The following is an 18434-nucleotide window of genomic DNA, read 5'->3' on the forward strand; positions in this document are numbered from 1 at the left end:
ACTAATTTTAATAGATTTATTAAAAATTACATCCAAGATTAAAAGAACTAGAAAAATTCATTAAATTTTTAAAATAAAATTATTTTTTCTATTTAAGTCCAGAATTGTTAAAAACTAATATATAAAATTACTAAAAAAAATAGTATTTTATGAAATAGAATATATACAAGCACGCAAATAAATAAAATGCAGTTATCCACAATATTCACTTATTTGGGATATATATGTGGTGTTTTAGAAAATTTAAATGAACAAAATCTATAAGAATTAAAAAAATTGTGTACCCTTTCAAAAAAAAAATTGTATTAAAAAAATATGTATTAACTAATGATGCTGTTTGAAAGTACAAGATCCTACTACTACTGCTTTTTAATTTTGAATTGTTTGGTTAAGTTTACATATTTTTGTAATTTTTGTTATTATTTTTTTCCTTCCAATTTTACTAAATTTTCATTCTATATATTTATCCTACTTCATTTATGTCAGAGATGTTTTTTTTATTATTTGTAGATATCATATTTTTATATATATATTTCTAACATAATGTTTAATAACAAAAATTTTCATTTGAATTCTAAAATGTATCATAATTTATTGTTTGTTACTCTAAAACGTAGCATACATTCTTTAAAATAAAAAAAACCCACACTTATTAGGGAAAAATTACACTTTTGGTCCGGTAATTTGCACATTTTTTTATTTTTGGTCTTGTTAAAAGTAAATTTGCAATTTTAGTCATGTAACTTACATTTTTTTTTCATTTTTGGTCCTATTAACATTGAATTCACATTTTTATTCTTGTAACTTTCATGAAATTTCATTTTAAGTCTTGTTAACACTGAATTTACAATTTTAGTCTTATAACTTGCATTCTTTTTCATTTTTAGTCCAGTTTACATATAATTTTAATTTTTTTATCTTGTAACTTTCATATATTTTTATTTTTAGTCATATTATCGATGAATTTATATTTTTCATTCAATAAATTTTATATTTTTTATATTTTTATTCATAATATATTATAATTTACATATTTTAAAACTTTTAAAATTTAAATTAATCAACAAAAATTCAACTAAAAATTATTCGAATATTTTTTAAACTAAATATCATCTTATAAAATACATAATATAAATAAAACTATTAATATAATATGAATCATTTTTTTCGGTTTAGTTTTTATATATATAATCTGAAATCGAACCATATAATTTTATTTTTTTTAATCATATTAAAGGGGAATTCAATGGTCTTGTTAACACTTAATTTTTATTTTTAGTCATATTAAAGGCGAATTTTTTTATTTTTATACCATGTAATTTGTAATTTTTTTCATTTTTTATTTATATTTCTACCAAAAATTGTTTTAGATGACGTGAATATTTAAGATTTGGTTAAAACAAAAATGACCATAAATCCCAACTCAAGAAACAAAATACCAAAACGAAAATGGAATTTTGGTCAGATATAAAATTTAAAATAAAAAATTATATGGTTCGATTTCATATTATATATCAAAACTAAACCCAAAAAAACATGATTCACATTAGATTAATAGTTTTATTTATATTATGTATTTTATAAGATTATAATTAGGGTAAAATTGTTTTGAATAATTTTAGTTGAATTTTTTTTATTTAATTCATTTAAATTTTAAAAGCTTTAAAATATGTAAATCATAATATATTATAAATAAAAATATAAAAAAGTATGAAATTTATGGAATTAAAAATATAAATTCATTGATAATATGACTAAGAAAAAATATATAGAAGTTACAGACAAAAAGTGAAAATTCAATGCAAACAAGACTAAAAATAAAAAAAAAATGCAAGTTACAGGACTAAAATTGTAAATTCAATATTAACAGGACTTAAAGTGAAAAAATCATGAAAGTTACAGGACTAAAAATGCGAATTAATGTTAACAGGATCAAAAATAAAAAAAAGATGCAAGTTACAGGACTAAAATTATAAAATTATTTTTAACAGGACCTAAAAATAAAAAATATGCAAATTATAAGACCAAAATTGTAATTCTTCACTTCAGTCATTTCAACAACAAAAAGTTATTTTTTGTTTGTTTCCCCAAGCATACACTCATTTCACATTTGATCTCTTACAAGAAAGATTTTCAACTTCAAAACTGATATTTGCTTATTTGTCTAACAGATTTATTATTTTTGTATTAAAAAAAACACTTGTTTCTGTAATAATCAAAAACAGAAGGAAAAAAGGTACATCATTTCCGGATCTGGATCCTTTGCTGTGGAGAGAGAAACAGCACAGAATACTGTGCAATATATAGACTTCTGTAATTCATATCACAAGATTAAATAATTAAATATTATTTAATTAATTACACACATGGAATATTGAAATCATATATATTTTAATGCACAGTATACTGTGTTGTTTCTCTCTCCACAGCAGATGATCTTAATTTTTCCATCATTTTCAGACTGTGCAGACCCAATATATATGTGCATTATATGATTTTATCAATATAATATTTTTTAATAATTATTAAATTTTAGAACACGAAGATAGATATATTTTCACAAATAAATAATAGAAAATATATAATCAAGTAATTCAAAAAATTGAGCACTCCAAATATATATATATATAACCTCAAATCAATTATTAATTAATTGATTTTCTTTTATACAAAAATAGCAGATACTCCAAATAATTAGCAAATAAAATAAATAGAAAACATGTACTAGTGTAATTTTATTAACTCACAATTGGAGAAAACCCACTCAGTAGTACTCCACCATAGTCATTGCTCTGATCTTCCCATCTTACAGCAAAAATTGGAGAAAGAAATGTGCCCTTTACAGCTCTTATGTTGAAATATATAATAAAATAAAATAAATTTGTTAAATATTAGTTGTATATATATATATATATATACACCAATGTACAAAATCAGATTGTGTAAATATCCAGTTAGGATTATTTAAACCATAAAATAAAATAATGGCATGACAAATGTCGATGTTGAGAGGAAAAAACAATACATAATTAATCTTAAAAATCTCTGAGTATCTGCAATCAAAAATAAATAAATAAAAATTTCCGGTTCCCAACAAAATTTGATGAGAATAATGTTGATCTTCTTTTGCTTTTGCTTTTTCTTTTTTTTGAAGATTATTACTTTTAATCTTTGTGTATGTATATATAATTAGGACACGGATTTTTTTATGATATATGGCCTATATGAGATAGTTTAAGTTATGGTGTATTAAATTTTGCAAGATATATATAATGGTAATTAAGCATTTATTGAAATATATACATTTGATTTTTTATGTTCAAAATAATTATTGTCTTCCGATCATTTCCTGATATACAATTAGACCCAATTGATCGCCCTCTCAATTAAAAATATTATTCAAGTTTTACGTGCAGTTTCTCTAAAATTTAAGTTCCATAGGACAAAAATAATATATTGTTTCGAAAACTACATCGGCCCTATCAAGGTTGCCAATTTGGATTAAAATTTTATCAACTCAAACTCGAATTAATCCGAAAATGGCTAACCCGACTAATCCGATCACACAAACCAATTAGATTTTATTTTTTTATATTTTTAACAAAATAAATAAATTAAAATTTAAAACACAATAATTATAGTAATATTTTAATTTAAACACATAATAAAAAAAATCTCACTTATATAATTTAAATTTAAAAGTCTAATGGTAGAAAATTTAAAGTATTATTATTACAAAAATCAAAAATTATTTTAAAAAATCAAAATTTTACAAAATAGATGTTAAATGATGAAATTCTATTATATCAATATGTAATAATTTTTTTTCAAACATACAATATATAAAAATGCAATCAATCTTTCTTAAATATTCTATATAAATAATAGTAATAATAAAGAAATCGGGTCATCTCGGATTAACTCTAACCCAACCCAAATCCGTAATTTTCAAATCAATTCGGTCCGTTGCCGGATTAGATTTATTTTTTACCTCTCCCGCCATAAAATGGGGATTTTGAGTGGTTGAAAGAAAAATAACATAGGAGAGAGAGTGGCTGATGTTTATTACTATTTGCACAAAACACAACTTAGAACACTTCTTGTCCCTCAATGATTTCCAAGTTTGAAAGTATCATCTCCCAACTAAAAAAGAAACCTTATCCGCATCACCAGTAATTTATCATTCTAAAAAACTAGTTGGAATTCTTCTAAAAAACTAGTTGGAATTCTTCAAAATCACCCCCTACAGTTCATTATTTTCCAAATCGAATTTACGCCAATGAAACGCAGTATAGCAGCTAGTAAATCCTCTCTGCTGTAGATACGGGACGTAAGAAAACGACTATAACCGTGATGTTATCTTTGCTGCCACGTGCTGCAGCTTCAGTCGCCAATCTCTTCGCGCACATTCCAGCCTCTTTCACCGTGTCTCTGATGATGCTTACAACATCTGTGTCGCTCACAACATCCCACAGCCCATCACTGGCCATCACCTGAAAATTAATTAGAGACATTATAGCCCACAGAAAAGGAACATGATGTAAATATTCATGAAGAGATAGAGAAAAAGGGATATTATTTGGATTGTAGGCAACAAATGTCTGGACTCGAGTTTAGGCAACAAATTATGTACACCCGAATATCTATGACAAATGGCTCCCAAATAAATATGACTTGCCATATATTCATCTTCCGCCGATAGTAAAGTTTCATCAACCTCAGGTTCTGCAGTTACATAAGGCTTTAGATCATCATCACCAATGGATCGCGTAACCTGATAAAAGGACGTAATGATAAAACACAAAGCAATATCAGATATGGAATCACAAAACATTATGGAGACAAATTAAATGCACATATTTATATCGTCGTCTTATCAAAAAAATTTGTAAAAATAATTTTACTCAAGTGAATTACCTGGAGAGCGGCAGGACCAACCCTCCATGTATCAAGCTGCCATTTAACCTCACCACCAGCACTAATGACACGCTCTCTCTCTTCAACACAACTTGCAACATGGTCCTACTATATTGAGGTCGTCCAGTTAAATTTTTTTTAAAAAACGTATAATACCTAGCAGCGTGAAAACGAGAAAGACATAATACTGCTATAAAGTCCAGGGGTGAATCACATAAATTCTAGGGAAAGGGGGAAACTAAACGGAAATCAGGAGGGACCTAATCACATAAATTCCATCTCACCCTGGTTAAAGCATAGGGATTTCCTGTACGACATAAAATCACTTTGCAATCGCCGGCATTAGCAACAAATAACTTGTTTTTCACTATAAGAGCAGTGACTGCAGTACAACCAGGGTGGAAGTCCCTTTGAATAACTCCGCTTAATTTACGCTGAGAGTTTAGCTCATTCCTGAAGACAATATCGGTCCTAACAAAAGCTTCTACGAGTGCTTGAGAAGGACTGCACACATGTCAGATATATAAAGATAAGTAACTCCATGGTATTGGTATTCATATTCACTAATATCAATCTACAACACGCAAAATTAGATTATAAGGAGAAGGGTTTTACCTGCTCGCTGAGATCTGAGCCCTCAAAAATTCAGGTAGAGCCCCAGCTGAAAACTCAGCAGCAGCTGCACCTGCACATAATACAGGAGCTTGTATTTGTTTCTTGATGCCATTTGCACAAGTCCATTGCAAAACATTCAAAAGGTCAAAGATTTAATAATTCCTAGAGTTTGCATTGATGTCATTAGAAAGTGGATATACATACATACCTCGATGACCATCGAAAATCCCAAAAAAATGGGCATCCTCTTCATTGCAGAAATTGGGTATTAAAAAATGTGAATCCTCCATGGTTTCTCTTCTTCCACAAGTTGAGAAGGAACCCCAAGAGAGAACTGGATGGTAGGGAAAAGAACTGTTTGAAGAGTTAAACCACGTGCCCAGAACATTATGAGAAGAAAGCAAATCACTTGGTGAAAACTCTTTGCCATGGGCAAACCAGTTAATTGGTTCTTGATAACTTTTAACGGCTGTTTCATGGGTGTTCCCACAAGATATACGAGAGCTGACAAAGGCTTCTTCTTTATCCACTCCTCTTTCGCATTCAAACATTACATCAAGTTCTGAAACAATGTCATTGAAAGATGGCCTTTTTTGAGGGTCTGCATCCCAGCATCTCTGTATCAAAGGGATGAACTTGGTTGAAGCACTGGACTCAGAGGTAGCTAGAACTGGTCGCAAGCCTTCAGAAACCACAGCAGCTGTAAGTTGCTGCTCAGTATAGTTCATTTCCAAGACTGTATGCGCCTGCCACCAGCATATTATATGAAATAAGCTCAAAAGTTCAGTAATGACCAACCAATAAAATTTTAAATCAAAACAACAATTAAAATGGAAATAATTACAATGTGGCTTTTTTACAAGAACTCAGCATGTTTAAGTATTATTTACCTTGAACTACATTTTGAGATTACCGAATAATATGATTTTACATCGTATGACGACCTGAAGAAGTGTTCAAGGGCCAAACTCATGGGAATACAAGATGCAATGATTCCTAACAAACTATAAGTTGATAGTAGTCAATTTTTGCACTAAATACAAGGTAAAAAGTGCGAAAATTCACCATCACTGTACAGGCATCATCGATTTTCAAACTGATGTTTTCTCATGAAGTTTTCATGACTTCCTAGATGCACTTTGTTTTCATGCCAAACTCGTGGTAGGTACAAGAATGATAAAATAAAATCTTATAATATTCTGACTAGGTGTCAAAGACCTAACCTTCTCCTTTGCAACAGCTCACTGCTCAGGCAATAGACCAGGCACAATTTGAAAAGAAGTTATAGAGTATGCCATTGTTTAATTGAATCCAACTTATCCTTTCTATACAGATTTAACCGACACTCTGTTTCTTCAAAGAAGTAGGAGTAGCAAACGAAGGAAAAGGTAAAGTTTGACTTTATTTCTCCACCTTCCACCACATAAAATTTCCCTTTTCTCCAATATTCTTGGTACAAAAAAGCAAGAAAATAAGTGATAACCTGTGCCTCTGCTCGAAGATCAGTATATGGGCTTACACCAGTAAGAAGCTCACTGCAACGTATAAAGGTTCAAGTATCACAGAATTTGGGAAAAATAAAGAGTTAAAATTACATTTCAGTAATAAATTAAAATAATTAAAATTGTTCTCCAATTACGTAGGCCTATCTTATAGTTTTTTTTATCGTTTTCTTCATGCTCAAATTCATCATTCCTAAAGCATGGTGCAGCTGCAAGAAACAAAACCCAATCATAAAGTCTTGATATTGAGGGGCGCCTGTCAAGGCTCTTAGAGGTCTCTTGTTGTACCCATTAGGCAACTGCGATAGATAACTTCACCCTAATCTCAGAGCTTCAATAAATTGCACTTTTAAATCCAAAACTGTAATTTCCACTTCATAACCTTTTAACACCTCCCAACTAGACATCTAATTCTCAAGAGCATAACTTAAATAGATATAGCAAAAGGTGAGATCAATTTCTTCAAAGTGTCACCAGCACAAAATGCAAGGCTATAGCCAATCCCAAGCATCAGTAGCATCTTGAATTGGCTAATAGCTCTTATAACTCAAGCTCACGTGTGCGTGTTTTTTTTTCTGTATGCAGTTGGCGTGAATTTTAATAATATGAAAATGCAACAGATTAGACCTCAAATTGTTAAAAAATTTGCTTCTCGTGATTGCTAAACAACTATTTTCAAAAAAATAATATGTTCCAGAGAATCATAGCAGGGAATAGATGAGCATATGAACGACATTCACTTTTCATCAAATGAAAACATAACAAGTCATTGGGATGTTCTTACTTAATTGTGATTCCAAAACTATAGACATCAGATTTTTCGGTATGTATCTCTCTTCTCAGCACTTCAGGTGCCATGTAAATAAGAGTACCGACCATATTTCTTTTGTGGAAGCCACCTGTTGGCTTGCCAGATTTCCAGTCTGATGCAGAAACTTGTTTAAGATTATTCTTGTGCTCAGCTAAACCAAAATCTGCTAAATGCGGATGAAAATTCTCGTCGAGCTGCACAGACACTGCATAAATTATCATCTCATTCAAGATAAGTGCAATGGATGCCACATGCAGGTAAAAATATTGAAGTTTACAAAAAAATTCAGATGCATAATTAGTGCTATAAGTTTGGATGCATCAAGAGATCGTAGACGGCATTACAAGAATATTTGCTGGTTTCACATCCCTATGCACAATCCCAAGGTTATGAAGATATTGTAGAGCCTTAGCTGCAAACAGAAAGCAAAGGAGAATTAATTTTAAAAAGGTCAAAAAAGAAGAAGAAAGAAAAATTAGAACACTAAGTAGATTGTTCAGGAACAAGCCAGTCAACTCACCAAAGGCTCTATAAATAATGGCATAAAAGAGGAGGATAAAACATAGTCAACAAAAAAGAAGAAGAAAAAAATATTAGAACACTAAATAGATTGTTCAGGAACAAGCCAGTCAACTCACCAAAGGTTCTATCCATAATGGCATAAAAGAGGAGGATAAAACATAGTCAACATAGATCTCCAGTGAACGTTATTTTGTATATACTTGTTCAGAAAAACAGTTGCAATTCAAGAGCGCATCATCCAACCCCAAGCTAATTTTCCATCTCATATATTACATATTCATCAAATATATATGCATTTCCATTTGCTGAATTTGGCATGCAAAACACCAATTCAATCAAATTTTATGGCAGTTTTTGAGAAGAAAATCAAATTAGTGGCAGCAGAGATGAACTTTGTGTCGTCTACTTAGTGGCATGTCCTCTTCCAGTTCAACTACCAAATGGTTGATCGACTTAGAAACAGAGGATCCAAAAAATTACAAACACTCTGCAAAACTAGAAGTCAAATACCATAACAGGCATGATACAATAACCTTAAGTGCTAGTTAATTTTGGCAACATCATGAAACTGACGTTAGATCCATCATAAAAAGGAGTAATTCAGAGAAGTTATTGTGCAAATTAGCAATCATTGGGGATTGAAAGAATAAGAATCTGCTAGGCATATCCCTTTTCATTGTGGTCACAGCATATGATTGAACAAATTTGACTGATGCATGCTTTTATCAAGTTTAGTTATCATATGCACATGCAAGACTTAAAAATACGATACAATATAATTTCCATTTTGCTGAATGAGGCTGCCGGCTAATTTTATTTTTTTTAAAAAAAACGAAATATTAGCCACGATAGAACAAAGAACTTGGGGTAAGCAATACTGAGGTACCAAATAAAATACAATAGACAAAGCATCAACCATATCACAGTTAAGATGATAAACAATAATGCCATCAATTTCTGAGATAGTTAATGTTCCCCCGCTTTAAGCATCAAATACACCAAGAAATTTATTGACACAACAACTACTATTAAGATTCATCAGAGACACGTGTTATACCTAAATAAAGGGTAACTTTAACTGCTTGACCAATGCTTGGACTCCATTCTTCAACGTGTAGTTTCTGGGCTAGATTTCCAGCCTCATAAAATTCCAAGAAAAACATGTAGTTTGGTGGCCTTGCATGTGCCGCCACCAACTTTAATATCCCCGGATGATCTAACTTGCTTCAGCAATCATATTTCAAGAAAAAATTATGGTGCGCCAAATATAATTGTTTTTAAATACATAAATATTACATGATAATCACAAAGACTATCAAATTCACTCTACACAAAAAAATTTAGTTTCATCCACGGGCAGCTAAATTCCACTCAAACAAATGTATTTATCTGTACAACCGAATCTTGCAATATTTGTATGTTTGAAATGTTGTAGACAGTAATCTAACAAAATAACCAAGGTCTATCATGAAACTACATATAGAAAGGAATTGGGTCAGGGAATTAGACTCGAAACACGCTTATACCGCCAATATCGCCAGCCCAGAAGCTCGAGAATGCAAAAATATGCCAACTAGAGGTCTACGTTTTAAACTCAATACAATGTTCAAAATGTTTTTTTTCCATAAACTGGTGTTTTCCCAATAAACATCGTAAGAAGAAAGAAAAATAACCAGAGTATTTGCAATTCTTTGTGGAATTTGTCGAGGTCGTCTGAAGTGGATAAAATTGGTTTCTTCACGGCCACTTTCGTACCATCAAGAATGGCTTGGTAAACCACACTCTCCGCCCCTTGAAACCAAAAATCCAGAAAATCCCAGTTGATATTTAAGCAAAAAGTATACTGATAGCTTTCATCAAAATATACACACACATACACATACTGATAGCTGAAATACGAATATACGATCTCGAAAGAATAATGTTGAGTGGATTATTTTTCCACACATACCTCTGGCAATTGGGGAAGCAAGGGAGTAAGAAGAAGGGTGGAGATGAAGAGGGATCGTCTGACTGTGACAGCAACCTCGAATGCAATTGTTTGGCTCCATAATTTCCAATACCATTTTCTTTAATTTATGTTTCTTGAGGGATCGCCAGACACCAGGATGTAGAAATGGAAGCCAATGAATTTCTTGAATTAGCTATACACCACACAATACGCCATAGAACAAAAACTGGAATTATCCCCTGAAAAAGTCACAATCCAGTTATTCGTATTTGGAAACGAAACCGGAATAGCTGTGATTTTAGTCGGTGAATAAAATTGAAACCAAGCCAAAATGGAACAATATAAAGTCATAACTAGAGCCATAAATCTAGTTAATTTTTCATGATTTACCAAGCATGCAATTTACTTGATTCGAACAGCAAATTTCATGCTAGCTCACCGTAACATCCAAAGGTACGAATAAAGGTTGATGCTTTGAAGGCATATATCGACAAACATGCACGCAACATTTTTAGGGTAATGCCTTTGGGCAACTTCTGATCTCCCATTGGAAAATTGTATTGTCCATTTGTTTGTATATTCGTGATTTTGGCTCTATTTCAATCTTTAGATAGTTATTTTTTTATATTTTTGACAATTTTAATCAAGATTTTTCGATGTGTTATTTGTGGTAATTTAGTACGATGGATGTTAATATTCTCAATGAAAAATTATTAAAATTATTTTTTTTGATTCAATTTGATATGATAAAATCACAAAGAACCAAAATGTAATTTAAGTTTTTATTTTATTTATTTTTCTTAGTTAAAATGATTATTTCTAAGCTTTAGGGTTTATCCACTGCGTCCGAAACTTCGATCGAACCTATCGTACGAGTGGATAGTGCATTTGGATCACAACATCAAAATCACAAAGAAACAAAATGTAATTTAAGCTTTTATTTTATTTATTTTCCTTGGTTAGAATGATTATTTTTAAACTTGAGATGCTTGATAAAAGTGGTAAACTAACACCCGTTTGGATTTGGTAGACATTTTTTAAAAAAAATACTTTTTTAAGCTATAATTTTTTGCTTTTGAAAAAGCTCTAATTTTGACTTGAAAAGGTGTTTATTTAAGCACTTTTCTGGTCAGCCAAATACTTTATTAAATAAAAAACACTTAAAAAAGTGTTTTTTTGACCTGGCTTTTGAAACTAAACGGGATGTGCATAATTATAGCAACCATGATTTATTATGAAACTAATAACATAAAGTAGACATGAAAGTACACCAAAAGATACAAAAACCACTTCACATTTCAACTTTTCTCTAACACTACATACACATCTGCTGATCTAATCTCATCTATACTATCCTCTACATCAAATATACGTGAAAAAAATGACGGAACCATTTCACTGCAAATTCGACAATGGCTAACACCTTGGCGACTGAGCCTATAATTCTTGTGAAGATTCTTGTTTTCAAGGAACTGGCCATATTGCGAAAAAACAACCAAGTAGTTGGATCATATTTCGTTCATGCTTTGTGGTATGAACGAGAAGAAACTCCGTGCAGAAGTCTGACGAACCCCAAGAAACTGAGCTTTCCATCCGAGTGTCGAATCCAGTCCTGCAGAACCACATGCACAGGTACGGATGGACTAAGTCCAAGCTCCTGTTCAAAAGGCGGCGAAGATTAGAAATTTCTTGAAGTCTTGAAAACAGAACTGAGAATCCGCAACATCTTCGATTAACTATAGAACCAATCTAAACAGGGGAGGATCCATAAATTAGGGAGATGGGGGAAAGAAGGAACTGACATGGCAGACTACATGGATTTTGGGGAGCATAACTTACAGTTTTATGAAAATTGGAAACAAAATTTCCGAAAAACCAAAAGATCTTTATAATTTAAGGAAGGCTGATTTTGTCCCCGATTTGTTTCAAGCAAAGGTTGGATGTGTTTCTATGACTCTATTTACGTGCATGCCGAACATGTGCATGTGAAAAAGGGGATAGAACAAAGGGAGGAATACCGGGGCAAGTTCCTCTATCTTAATCGGCCGGTTTCCATCCTTCTCAAACAATTCATAGGCAAGGCGTGCATGTTGCTCCCAGGTTTCCATTCCTTCCAGCTGATGCACACTTGTGGCTGCTGCACAAAATTCTTCAAAATCCAATTTCCCAAATTGAAGAGAACTCACCTGTTCGACACATGAAGATATGATCCAACCATTTTCATCATCAGTATAATAGCAAGTCTTGTAAAGATATATGATCTGCTAAAAAAATCCACGACGGAACTAATGTTTGAAAGAGAATGGGTTACCGAAAGCATTACCATATTGACATAATCCAGAACCCGTGAGTCCTTCGTTGCATCAGTGGAGTTCTTTGACATAGTCTGCAACCAAAGTAAATCAGTGAAGTTAAGATAAAATGATTAAAATACTAAAAACTAAGAGAAAGGGCGAGAGAGAGATCACCGTTTTAAAGTTTTGTGGGTATATAAATCCACTTTTACTTGGTCCTAGCAATTGGAACTGTTCCCTTAGATAGTTCAACTGAGGTACTGACAACGTTCTTGCAAGTGCCTGTTTCAATGTTCGAACAGTTTCTTGGTTAATAATATCCACAGCTAATACCATTTTCACTGAAGATAAACTTGAAATGCTAAAAAATGGTGTACAAGAGACACAAGCCGTGATATCCCAGGAATTGACTGAAAATATCATAATTAATAGATTACCAGTGAAAATAATTTCCTATTACAGTCAAAATATACATACCCTTAAAGCCGTCTTTCTCAGAGAAGAGGAACATATATAAGCTTTTGCTAGCTTATATACAATCATATCTAGCGGGATCTTCACAGTGTGATTGCCAGCCAGCCATGGATGACCTATTATAAAAAAATTCATCAACATATTTGGGTACCAAGTTATTACACTATATTTTGTTGGTGGACTCACTGGAAAGACCAGTTTAGGAATCCCGTTTTGGATAAAACAGAGTCCATAAATATTTCCACCCGACTTACAAAGAGCCTGAGCTGCTGTTAGCCTTTTCCGGTAATCTTTGTTCAATAATCTCTTCACGAAATCTACGGCATCAGAGGACAAAGAAGGCCATGGATCTTCATCAAAGCTGGGGTCGGCCTTTAGAACAGCGCGGAAGATTCCAGATTCTGTCCTTGACCAGAACGGTCTGCTTCCGCAAAGAAGAATATAAGCAATTACACCGATACTCCACATATCGGCTTCCGTTCCATATGATCTATGCAAAACTTCGGGCGCCACGTAGTAAGCACTTCCAACAATATCATTCAATCGTTCATCTAAATTATCAATCCATCTAAATCAACACCACAAAAATAATGAAAAGAACAAAAAAAGTATTTAATACCAACAAACTCAACCTGGCTTTACATAATCAGACAATCCAAAGTCAATGGCTTTCAATGTGGAATTCTCGTCATTTGTTGTGAATAGAAAATTCTGAGACAATGTAAAAATTTCATTTAGTTGTATCTAGTTATCATATTCTCCACAAAAGCAGAAAAAAATATATTCATGACGCGTATACATTTTTAATTGTGTGAATGCTTCCTGGAAAATGGAAAACCAACAATTGCACAGACATGCTATTAGACTATCTGAATGATAATCATGGCGTTTGAGGAAGAAATAATTTAAGTTCAAACATCAGTTGATTAATAAAAGACACTCAAAGAATATTTATGCAATATAAGTTAAAGTTCACCAAATAAAGGAAGCTCCTGTTGGAGTAGTCCATAAAATCAAAGCATTATCCAAACATATTTCACCTATATAAAGAGATGACAATTGTAATTCAAACTGATAGAGATTAATAGAGTTCTAGGTAGCACTTTTATGGCACAACCACGTTAATCATTGGTTACACTGCATTCATTCATTGATGTATTTTTACTTTAGAATATAACTTACGAGAACTATAATAAAGAAAATAAGACCAGAGTTCCCAACATATTGCTTGATGTTGCATAACTAATCAATTGATTAAACAGAATAACTTCCCTTCAGGAATGGGCAAGTGAGATTATTTCGTGAAATAAAGGTATTACACTATGGTACATTTCCCAGACAAAGGCTTGTATAATTGTTTGTGACAGTAGATGTACCTCGGGTTTTAGGTCACGGTGAACCACACCTTGGAGATGACAATATGCAACCACGCTTAAAATCTGTACCATGACAATTTTAGCATCTTCTTCCGAGTATTTGCCACCCCTTGATCAAACAATCGTAAAATTACATGAAAGACCAAAAATGAAGATAGATTCGCAGAAATGGAAAGGAAAAGGCATTAAGCTTTACCTAGCGAGAATTTTATCCAGTAATTCCCCTCCTTCACATAGCCTGCAAAGAGGGGGAAAATTTTAGGAGGTGTATATTCAGATTTTAGAGAGGCCATTGCTGAGGTTCAGAGGGAATTTGAAACATTCCAGTTGAATGAGAGCAAAAGAGCAAAGAAAAAGTTAGATTATATATTTCTCAGCAAGGGGCATAGCTTTGCCACCAACTTAATTGAAGTTAATAGTCCAAAGTCCAAACTTACTCCATGACAACATAGACATTTTCTTCATCTTCATACGCATCATAGAATTGTACCAAGTTCTTATGTCCTGTCAGAGCACGGAGTATCTTTACTTCTCTTCTGACGTCCTCTATGGCGATAGCTGTGGTCATCTGCGAAATAATATTTAGAAGATTTGGTTAAATAAGTAAGAGCTTCATCTTTTTTACTCATCATTTACATTGGTTTCTTTATCATACATCAAGTATAACTTTTCCAACGAAAATCTTTCATCCTTTGAAAACCATCAGAATAGTGGTACATCCATCAGAAACTAACGAGACATCAAAACCTTGCAAGCTAGTACAAACGTGATAGTACAAACGTGACCGTCACAAGCAAAAGGATAAAGACTCAGGATCCACCAATTAAACCCTTGTATAAACCAAACTCAAAAGAGAAACCTGGCCATGGAATTTTATAGTAACTATTTGGATTTAATAATTTCAATATGTACTAAGGTAGTGTTTGGGATTGCTTCTAGAAATCCCTTTTGAACTTTTCCTTCCCAAACACTACCTAAGTGTTACAAATTGCAATGTTCATGATACAATTCTGAAATCACAGAAAACTACTCACAAGCATTAACAGAGAATAATCTACCGACTTGATTAGTAATATAATGTTATTAAGAAGGAAAAAAAACATTGGAAACATCGCCAGAAACCAATGTGCCAATTTATGAACAATAAGACATGTATCCTGAGGCAAATAACTAAAAATTCCAGATTAATTCACTTCATAGTACATGAACATCCAAATAACCGATAAAAGCAAGAGATGGATTTTGATCCATTTCGAATGGTACCTTGGATTTTGGAATGACTTTGACAGCCACATCCTGCCCTTTCATACTACCTTTCTTCCCCTTAGCTGCGCAAGTGTAACCAAAATGACCCCTGCCCACCTCATCCTCAAGCTCGTAGTAGCTGTTGAAATTCTTCAAGAACCCAAAATTCTTGTCTAATCCAATGATCTCACACTCACTACCCTCTGGTATGGTGGCCTCATTTGGCTTCACAGAGCCATGCCTTCTTGCAAGCAAGGCTTTAATGTGCTTAGCTGGCGATGGAGGTGGAAATGGACGCTTGAGGAAGCGCAGAGGAGTTGAAGGAACACTACCAGAATGCGCAGGGGAATTCTTGAATACACTACGAAGTGGACTCGGGCTGTAGAATGGGAATTTGGGCGTTTTCCCAGTAAAGGAAGTGAGTGTGGAATCATGGTTATCACCAGGGATTATTGAAGTTTCAGACAGATTTTGTGGCGGTTCAACGGGTTTTCCATGGCAAAGTCCCATTGAATCAAGGACAGTATATACAGTAGATTTAAAACGTTCAAGTAAAGCAAGAGGGGAAAAGAGGGCAACTTGTGATCACGACGACATATTCCAAGCAAGTTTTGAATTCCGAAAGGAAAATAAACAGGAACGGTGCACCAACAATACTCAAAGACTCGATCTTTTGCATAAAAACTAAAGAAAGATAGAATTTTAAAGCTTGATCAGCAGAATCCAGAAAGGAAAACAAGGGAAGTTGATGCGAAAACAGAGTTCAAGGCAAATCTACGTGGAAAAGGGAAGCACGAGAAGGGGAAAAAAATGGCGAAATATAATATAACTTCTTGACACAATGAAAGAATGGGATGGATTACACCTTTCCTTTCAATGATGAATGCAAGAAAGATTTGCAAAAATAAAAAGAAGAATCACAGGAATGAATAAACTACTGAAGTAGGTGTGTGTGGAAATAAGAGCTTCGGAATCACTCGAAGCATGAAATAGAGTACTCCCTAAAGTAAAAGATGCCGGAAAAAAATTCAATAAGGGAAAGAATATGAACCAGAAAAAGAACACAAAAGTGAGAAAAGAGTTAGTCAGATCAGAGTATGCAAGAAAGAGATGAAGTCTCTTCCTTTGCTTTTCTAAACCAATTTTGCAATTAAGAAATCACCGATATAATCAAGAAAATTTCTCGTTTTAAACAAAACAGTACTTTCTTCAAAAATGATTTGAGTGAATATTGTTAAGAGGGGCCAATAATTAAATTAATGAAGTGATAATAATGGGAGTGGGGTTTAAGTTTGGATGGTTCCAGGCTGTCCTTTACTGAGAGAAAGAGAGAGATGAAGATAGAGAGGGATCTGTAGACAGACATCTTTCAACAACTCAAAGCTAACCACCATTTTTATTTCCTGTTGGTTTTTTTGAGCCTTTGACCAACTTTTTCTGCGTTTTTATACTTTTTATTTTTGGCCTTAAATAACAATATTTCTTTGGTGGGAAAGTTCTTGTTCTTCTACCTCCTAACTCCACAATTAGGAGATGGGGATGGATGATCTAATTTGTTTTTTTGTTCTTGAAAAAGGGTTAATTTTAAAATATATTTTTCTCATTAAAATAAATTTAGTTTTTTTAAATAAGTCTATTGTAAAACGAATCGACTTCATTCATACTAGTCACTATGTTGCACGCATTGCGTGCTAAATAGTCCATTTTTATAATAAAATTATATTTCAATTAAAACTTTCAAATAAAATTATTGTATTATATATTAAATACAAAAATTTTTGAGAAAATAAAAAAATAGTTAAATGAAAAAAAGAAGAAAAAAATCATAATTGAAGGAAAAAATGAGATAGTGGAAGAAAGCGGTTGTGTGTTTTTTTTAATTTATATATTATTTTAATGGACACACCAAGAGACTACTAAAGGGCTCTTACATAATATATAGTTATAGATTTACGATAAAAAAGTATTTTGGCATAAAAAGTAAAATATGTATATATATATAGAGATTGGTTGGAATAGAAGATTTGTATTATAAAATTGACTCACGAAAGTGTTTGTGTACAGTATTTTTAATATAGGCTTTTAATCAATAAATTTAATCGATTCTTGACATTAGATCGAAAGTTTTATGTTTATATCAATTTGGCTTATAATTTGCTCAAGATATTTTTAAATTACATAATGCCAAAAAATTTGTAAATCGAGTAATTTATATCAATATAACTAATTGATTTCTCATGTATGAATTATAGACCATATAGTAAAATTTGAATATAACTTTAATTAATGCATCACCTAAAATCTATATGTATTATTTGACAGCAATTAAACTCCACATTCAATATATTGCATCACCTAAGTATTTGGGCGCTTATAATTTACAACCTAGCTAGCCATATAATTACTATTGCCATGGAAATGGATTGTTGGTACTTAATTTTTTTTTTTATCATTTTTCAAAATGTATCGACATTTTCAAAATTACCGGTTTTTGCAGTATATATATTTTTTTTCGGACCACAAAAAAAATCATCGAAACCATATGTATATATATGTACACAAAGATGCATGTTTTTTTATATTTGACAATGTAAAGTCATGGTCATGATCAAGCACATTTATTCACTTTGAAAAATACAAGTGTCTGTAATTACCTTAGTCACACGAAATGTCGATTTCAAATTTAAAAATAACTAGTTTTGGTGAGAGATTTTAACGTTATCCAGT

The 18434-nt window shown here is 32.2% G+C and overlaps 2 protein-coding genes across 4 annotated transcripts; both read right to left on the reverse strand.

Annotated features, from left to right (window-relative positions):
- Positions 1–4049: 4049 nt before the first annotated feature.
- On the reverse strand, positions 4050–10878 carry LOC140873065 (protein kinase and PP2C-like domain-containing protein). Of its 3 annotated transcripts, none has more exons than XM_073276048.1 (13): positions 10758–10878; positions 10319–10557; positions 10041–10158; positions 9425–9591; positions 8190–8257; positions 7819–8039; positions 7016–7067; positions 5741–6278; positions 5533–5602; positions 5202–5421; positions 4918–5022; positions 4679–4774; positions 4050–4493 (listed from the first exon to the last, which is right to left on the reverse strand). In XM_073276048.1, the coding sequence occupies exons 2-13, from the start codon at positions 10431–10433 to the stop codon at positions 4299–4301; spliced, it is 1965 nt and encodes a 654-aa protein (XP_073132149.1). In that variant the 5' UTR covers positions 10434–10557; positions 10758–10878; the 3' UTR covers positions 4050–4298. The 3 variants fall into 3 exon arrangements, with proteins under 3 accessions (XP_073132149.1, XP_073132150.1, XP_073132151.1); XM_073276049.1 differs by having other exon boundaries at positions 10709–10846; XM_073276050.1 differs by lacking the exons at positions 9425–9591; positions 10041–10158.
- Positions 10879–11596: 718 nt separating this feature from the next.
- Positions 11597–17072, reverse strand: LOC140873169 (CDPK-related kinase 7-like). The gene is made up of 11 exons (XM_073276173.1): positions 15726–17072; positions 14900–15030; positions 14659–14700; positions 14463–14571; positions 13719–13797; positions 13341–13637; positions 13090–13202; positions 12787–12894; positions 12642–12704; positions 12337–12504; positions 11597–11975 (listed from the first exon to the last, which is right to left on the reverse strand). The coding sequence occupies exons 1-11, from the start codon at positions 16215–16217 to the stop codon at positions 11838–11840; spliced, it is 1740 nt and encodes a 579-aa protein (XP_073132274.1). The 5' UTR covers positions 16218–17072; the 3' UTR covers positions 11597–11837.
- Positions 17073–18434: the final 1362 nt, after the last annotated feature.

This window comes from Henckelia pumila, unplaced genomic scaffold, assembly GCF_033568475.1.
Source record: "Henckelia pumila isolate YLH828 unplaced genomic scaffold, ASM3356847v2 CTG_525:::fragment_3, whole genome shotgun sequence".
Taxonomy (NCBI): Eukaryota; Viridiplantae; Streptophyta; class Magnoliopsida; order Lamiales; family Gesneriaceae; genus Henckelia; species Henckelia pumila.

Bases quoted from the DNA above. Each gene is read 5' to 3' on its own strand.
- LOC140873065 (XM_073276048.1), bottom strand. From the start codon at position 10,433: ATGGTATTGGAAATTATGGAGCCAAACAATTGCATTCGAGGTTGCTGT. The intron at 7,068-7,818 runs GTAAGAACATCC...TATACGTTGCAG, and splicing joins AGTTTTGGAATCACAATTAA to TGAGCTTCTTACTGGTGTAA. The intron at 4,494-4,678 runs GCAAGTCATATT...ATTAATTTTCAG, and splicing joins CGGCGGAAGATGAATATATG to GTGATGGCCAGTGATGGGCT.
- LOC140873169 (XM_073276173.1), bottom strand. From the start codon at position 16,217: ATGGGACTTTGCCATGGAAAACCCGTTGAACCGCCACAAAATCTGTCT. The intron at 13,798-14,462 runs GTACATCTACTG...ACATTGTCTCAG, and splicing joins ACCGTGACCTAAAACCCGAG to AATTTTCTATTCACAACAAA. The intron at 11,976-12,336 runs GTATTCCTCCCT...CCTTTTGAACAG, and splicing joins AGATAGAGGAACTTGCCCCG to GAGCTTGGACTTAGTCCATC.